Source organism: Anarrhichthys ocellatus, unplaced genomic scaffold (assembly GCF_004355925.1).
Source record: "Anarrhichthys ocellatus isolate YVR2014 unplaced genomic scaffold, GSC_Weel_1.0 scaffold47, whole genome shotgun sequence".
NCBI classification, from domain to species: domain Eukaryota; kingdom Metazoa; phylum Chordata; class Actinopteri; order Perciformes; family Anarhichadidae; genus Anarrhichthys; species Anarrhichthys ocellatus.
The window spans coordinates 1,172,114-1,179,542 of NW_022280077.1; the positions used below are offsets into that span (position 1 = coordinate 1,172,114).

The 7,429-nt window shown below is 39.2% G+C and overlaps 1 protein-coding gene across 1 annotated transcript in view; it reads right to left on the bottom strand.

Moving 5' to 3' along the window:
* Positions 1–7,429, bottom strand: part of st6gal2a (ST6 beta-galactosamide alpha-2,6-sialyltranferase 2a) — a 30,649-nt gene that overhangs the window by 10,200 nt on the left and 13,020 nt on the right. The window contains 2 exon segments of the mRNA XM_031869567.1: positions 2,614–2,788; positions 6,823–7,034. Of these exon segments, the coding sequence (XP_031725427.1) occupies positions 2,614–2,788; positions 6,823–7,034 (387 nt within the window).

Below are 7,429 nucleotides of genomic sequence, written 5' to 3' on the forward strand. Positions count from 1 at the left end.
GGAAAGGCTTGCAAAACCCAGGGAGTGGAGACTCATGGTGCAGGATGAGTTGTTTGTCTCCTTTGAATAGTGTGGTTCTTGTGCTGAAAGAGAGACGGGGACAGAGGAGAAAGGGTCAGACACCTTTATAGGCTTGGACAGGAACTATAAATCTTTAGTATAATCCTTTCCATCATATGGCAGTATAATACACATTTAGCATAATTCCTTATTGCAGTCTTATTTGAAATGTACTTTTTGTTTTCAATCTCACCAAGGTCAACTCAACACTCCTGACCTGCAGCATCACTGATGCTCCACCACACAGCATCTAGTGCTCCTCAGGTAGCTTACTAATATACACCAACAAAATTCACTACACAATACAGTAATATACTAAATGTTTAATATGATTATGTATATAATGCAGTTGTTTAATACTACTACAATACAAAATTGCTGGCCTATTGTAAACTTACCTTGTGTTTTCAATCGTACATAGTTCCTCCAACTTCGCTCTCTCATATCCACAAATCAATCGGCTGAGCTGCAACATAGTATTGACAGGTAATAATCAACAGAGTCACAAACCCTTAAATAATTCAACCCAATGCTACTTCTTGTTTAGCATTTAGAAGTCTCAAATATGCACTCTTAATCCATACCAGTAGCAGTGTGTCACAAAAATATCTCTCTTCCTTTTATTATTGTGTACCATTAACTTTATTATAATGGCTCTTACTGCAAAGTTGATATGCTCATTCTAGTACCTACATCCACAACTCTGCAATCACATGCCCCAATGTTATATTTAGCTGATCAAATATAACATTTAATATTGATATTTAAATCCCCCTATCCTACAAAGAAATCCCATTCAGAAGCCTTTATCCCTCCGATTACACAGAGTGTGATAAAATGGCCTTATACAAACTGAATTTACTATTCATAGTCTGTTTATTCCATATTTAGCATTATGTGTTGCTCACTTTATCCAGGATGGTTAATTAGCGTAATTTGTTATCAGTTAACATGATCTAAATCTACCAATTTAGTGGTGGAAAATCCACTTACATGCTGTAATGCACATGTTCATTTTATTCAGGTGTGGTGATAATATAAAATCTTTCTTTAAACGTCTTACCTGTTAAAAGTCCATCACGAACGTTCCATTCCGCTGCAACTCTATGGCGCTGCTAGTATACGTTGCAAACTTCCAAGAATGATTGACAGCAATTACCGTGAATAAAATCTGGTCCATTGAAGTGAAGGGAAATGAACGGACTCTTTAAAAGGGCTCCGAGCACACCTATTTAAGTATGAATGTAGTGTAAAGTAATGTGTTAGGACGAAAAAAACCTTCCCATTTGTAAGTCAGCTATGTGTGCCATAGCAACAGTTGACAAGATGTCAATTAAGAAAGGCGGAAATGTCTAACTACATAGCGAGGGGGATTGTGTTTTATTAAAGGTCAATCACTGCTCACAGCTGGGTAAAGGATAATCTATACAAACAGCATTTACTGAAGCAGAATTAACCAGAAACCTGTCTAAATTTGCAGTACGTTCATTCTACCATATAGGTAACACGACAAGAATAGAAACAAATACACGGTGACATTCCAGTTTAATTAAGAAGGACGCAAGCAGTGAGGCCTTCGAATTTAATAGTGTTTTGTTAAATGTAAAGCCCTGCTGCCTTTCATTCAGGCCATCTCATCAGTGACTACATACTGTATATTAAACTGCAATCAGAACAGAAAACCAGCCACACTGTGGTTGAGAGCCAGTGCAGTAAAAGAGCAGGACTGGTTTACTGTGTTTGATGAGGGGACATTTCAGTTACAACAGATCAAAGTGTGTCTGGTGAAATCAGCTTACGTTATCTATCATTGTTAGATTCTTTTTAGTTCTGTTCCATTTATTCTTTTTTTAATGTTGTATTACTTTTGTTTTGCTTAAATGATTTATGACGAGTAGATTATGATCTTGATGGTATTTTGTCAACAACAAATACATTTTTTTAACGAGGATGTCATTTTTGGTGTTTTTCCTCTCAGATATCCACTTTATAGCTATACTGTGATAAATAAAAGTTGTTCATTGTGGCTAGCTACACTGTAATATAGCTAAGGAATCTGTGTTATGTTGTGTCTTCGGCACCAAATATAGTGACGACCTATTATTGAGGAATCCACAGCAATGAGGAATCATTCTTGAGTACACTCAATATGACACAGAATGTGTCACTCAACACTACGGATTAACCAGAAGAATAATGGTCTGTCGCTTTTGAGGTAAACAAATGCTCCTGGTCAGTGGTGTTGTGGTCGATGATGAGGTGATTGTACAACGTAGAGGGGTACAGAGGAGAAAGTGGGTATAACAGCCAGAAAATGAGGTCTGAAAATGTAAGCGGAAGAGACCAATATTGACATGCTGGAGAGCTTCTAAAATGAGATTACAGTGGACACATCACCGCCAACTTTCTTAGCGTGTGTGTACGTGTTTGCATCTGCTCCAGGAGCAGGCAATGAAATGGAAAGATAAGCGTACAAAGGAAGGGAACAGACGTACACCGAATGCATATCGGCTTTATTAATGCATGCATGCATGCATGCATGCGTGTACTCACCTATGAAGCCAGACGAGGGAGGATTGGGCTGGATATTCTCCTGAGTGTTGCCCTGAATCACATCCCAGAGTCGCCACAAATAGCTTGGGTGAAGGATGTAGAAGAACTGGCCAGGATGGAGCTTGCGGTGCTCTACGTACGGCCCAAACAGGTTGTAGTCCGGACTGGCATACCACTGATGAAGAAAGAGACGGACGCCTCAGTTTAGACCACGGTTTCAGATGGCAAGATGAAATCAACGTGGTAGTCATGAAGTGCCAGGTTTTTCAGTTCCCTTCTGTATCCCATCCAACAAGCAATAACACTTTGCCACAAAGGTGGACCGGGTGTCCCCAGAGCCTCTGAGTCAATGGAGTGAAGTAGGAGACATAATATTTCTAGCAGTTAACTCTTGGACTGGAAGATATTTGCTTATTCATAACTTTGGATTTTTTCAATGAGAGAGGAGTGGAAAATCAAGTTGACTTTATTGTCTCATTATCAACTGAACATACTGTTCGTGTTCAGTACAGTGATTCAAACTATAAGTATGGTGATGTAATCAGCGTGTCACTTATTGATGGAAATGAAGCTCAATTATAATGGATTCGCGGAGGAAACAAATCATGAAATGTATCATTTTTGTACTACACATTAAACTGCATTTTCAGATTGAACCACCTCAATGTCTCAGTAGAGGTATAAAAGAACCTTATGGCGAGACACCCCAGACAAAAACAGTGTTTTTCATGCTCTAGTCAATTTTTAAAGTTCGAGCTTATTTTGCTTCTTTTCAAAGACTTGTGAAAGAAAACATCCAAAATACACATTTAGGTATTTATTTTACTATCCTTTGTCTATATAAGTCTGCAGATTTCTCCCCTAAATTCCCCAAAAGTTAGCCTCATTTTGTATATTCAAACATGACATTTTGGCCAACTTCAAACATAAAAAACAACTGTCTTAATGTAAGTGATCAACTGGGGAAGTTTTAAGGTGATATGACATGACTATTTCTTTTAAACTATTCACGTGTAGGGTCTTGCAATATGTATGGAATTTTACAATGCATATATTCAATATGATCATTTATCGTCTTTCAATAGAATCATATCGTGATCACATTTTATATTGAAACATTGTAAAGCACAATAAAGTCATCTATATTGATAATAACAAGCACTCAACTTTCCCTAAAAAATAAAAGGATATTAATTCTGCTTATGGGAATACCCCAGTGTAGTTAAATCAAACAATTGTCTTGGGATTACTTTGTATTTCCTGTGTCACCGTTTGCTTTGTACGGTTTCCCCCTAGTCTGTTGAGTAGCGTGGAGCATGCTGCAGCTACACTACAATGTGCTGAACACATGCTTGTACTTTTGCTATTTTTTTTTTCAAGAGCATCGACAAACTGATGAACCCTTTTGTGGTCATCCATCCTTGAAGTAGCTGTTTCAGTGATGGGCTTCAAAGCAATAGCTTGCTACCAGCATTGTATTGAGCGATACGCCAGGGTATTATTAGTGAACGACACAGGCTGCACATAACAAAGTCGGCTCCTGCAGAGAACTAAAGGTTAAAGCCTAAAAAGTCATCACTGTTCATTTAGAGGGACAGGTGGGTCTATTATTAGCTTGTGTAAAAAAATGAAATGGCAAAAGAAAATGATGAGAACAGACAAGGACATAATTAATATTCCAAGATAATACAAATTGGACAAATAATGGAAATTATTCAGAGAGAAGGCTTCATGCAGAATGCTAATCGCTTTTGTGTTTTTCAGCCCTCGCAGAAGTCTTGGATGCTATTGATTTGTGGCAGCAGAACTTTCCCTGAATAACAATAAAGGTAGGATAGAGGGTTTATTGAAGTGGTTCTAATATTCATTGGATTGGTTAGTACAGTGTTTTTTGTGATATGCACAGCACAGGTGATGGATCAAAGGAGTGGGTGCTCTCCTCCCTTTCAGGCTACAAGATAAACTGGAAAAAATGTTGCTCCTTTGCCGACATTGGAATATTTCCATTTCAGTGTCTACCCTCGGGGATGAAATATCTGTGTATAAGATTGATTCAGGAGAATATAAAAAATATCAAGACTAGCTGTGCCAAGTGGACAATGTTGAATTTATCTCTGTAGGGGGAAATAAAAGCAGTTAGAATGATGGTATCTTCAAAGATGAACTATATTTCCATGATGCTTCCTTTCTTGTATCAGTGCTTCAGCAGCATAAGGAGGTAGTTGGGGATTACCTGTGGAATGGGAAGAAACCGAGAGTCTGTATGATTAAGCCGTTTACCGGGAGAGGAGGACTGGCATTGCCAAATATAGAATTATACAACGCTGCTTTTGAAATGGTTAAACTATGCAAACACTGGTCAGGGAGCGGCTGACATCTGGGCTGGATAGAGGTGAGTGAAGTCGCTTACCTCCCCTTTTAGATGTGAGATACTCTGACTCAAACACCATCACAGTCCTCCCCCTAGAAGGGGATATCAATCAATCACTGCAGCACTCACCAGAGATTTGGAGCAAAGTCCATAAAATGTTGGGCCTGTTTCAATAAAAGCAAAGTTACTCATCTATAAGGGGAAACCCTGCGATAAAGATAGGGAAGAAAACAGTATGTTGGAGGGCATGGCACACCAAAAGTTGTGCCACAATTGCTAAGGGAGTGTTCTACTCCTATCAGAGTCTACAAGATTGATATAATCTAATAGATAACGCGGACTTTTGGGAATAACCCCCCCCAACTAGGGAGCCGTGTACGGTTTATGGGTTACAATAAAGAGGACAGGATGAACGCGTATTGCAAAGGTTATGAAAGTGTCCACAAAATGGAAATCATCTGCATTTGATAAAAATGGCAGTTATTGCCCTTTACAGTATGGTGAGAGTCCGAGGATGATCTGACAAAGGGACCGTGACACTGAGCTTGAACAAGAGGTCTGGAGAATATTGTCCATATTGTTGGTCAGTAAGGGATAGTGAGAGCAATATTATACAATATATAAAATAATCTTGACGAGAAGTCAGTTCGACCAGCTGGACTTACAGTTTTGGTTAACTCTCGTAGGCTTCCTTAATGCAGCCAGGAATATATTAAAGAACTGGAAAAATGCTAGCACACCTTGCTATGAGGACTGAATCAAATGTCCATGTTCCCCATGCTTCTGATCCGCTGTTCATGAGAAGCCATGACCGTCTACCAACCCTGCAAATTCTCCCACTACAGATATCTACAATCGGTCAGTTGTACAAATCATTCCCATGTTTTATAAAACTATCGGTTTAGGCAGGCATAGAACTCCACCCAATTGTGTCTCCTTCAAAAATCTATTTTATCCTCCTGTGTCTATTGCGTCCACCAATCTGCCCTTTGCTATCTCTAATGAGCATGTTACACTTGGACTCAAGACTTTAAGCTTCACCACAGGCTTGGTCTATTACAGTTAAAACATCAGAAGCCGGCTCCAAAAAGTGTATGACATCCATGTGTTGTTACATGAAACCTCCCCAGATATCCTCATGCCGACTGAACCATGATGCTCCCACTAGATTCATTACAATGAATCTTGATTTATTACCTCAGTAAACATTGTAAACATAAGTTTATGGTCTCAATCGCGAGTTTCAAGTCTTCCTCAACACAGCATGATGTTTATTTAGTGAACTATGGTCCCATTTAGGATAAAATAAATGCTAAAACAGGGTATGCTTCAGGGCGTGGCTACCTCATGAATGGCAGGTCACTACCACGGCATTGTCCGGTCTGGGAGTTGTCAGTGTTTTCGTCTTAGAACGTTAACCCTTTCACAATGTGTTCACCTTAACAATGTCTTATTCTGAGTGTAGTTGTACTGAGTTCCACCCTCTTGTGTCACTTCTGGTTGCAAAAAAAATGGCCAAAATGCTGAAGTCAAGGCTTCAAAACCGCAGTGCACAAATCAATGGAGACGTCACGGTGACTACGTACACTTGTTATGTACAGTCTATGGTTGAAATGAATGGTCCCTGTAGTGGAGAGAAACTATGCATTGTCCAGGCTACTTAAAAGTTATAACAATGGTTCACATGACCTTGGTGTCACATTAACACATCTTCTATTGAAACTGATTTTTAAAAAAGGTCAACTGGCCTGGAGACAGTGGTGGACTACAGACAGATTAATGAAATGGTTATATGTTCTGTGTGATTAACAGGCTCATTGGATGCACAGAAAACATACCTTGTGTAAGTCGACAGTGTAAGGTGCAGGATCCCAGGCCACCAGAGTCACATTCTTGTAGATTGAGCTTGTGTTGAATCGATGCTTAGGATTGTCCAAAATCTGTAAAAGCAAGAAGTCCTGATTTTATGGGCAGTTGTATTGACGCCGGAAGTCTGGTCATCATTGCGAGGCATTTGAAATATCAAGCTTTAGAGCTGCTGGTACACAGACTTTGTTACCTCTGGACAGAGCCAGGTTAGCCGTTTCATCCAGTATACAGAATCACAATCACAATCAGTTTTATTGGCCATGTATGCGTGTACACATACATGGAATTTGACTCCGGTTTCCACTTCACTCTCGATGTACATACACAAATTTACAATAAACAAGAAAAACAGAGCTGAGGAGAACTGTAAGTAAGTTTATTTTTAAGCCAAGATTTTACTTCTAGAACCAAGGTTAAAATAATGTGTCATAAAAAACCTGAACCATCCTTACATATATACACATATATACACATATACACACGTATACACACACACGTATACACACGTATACACACACACACACACACACACACACACACACACACACACACACACACACACACACACACACACAC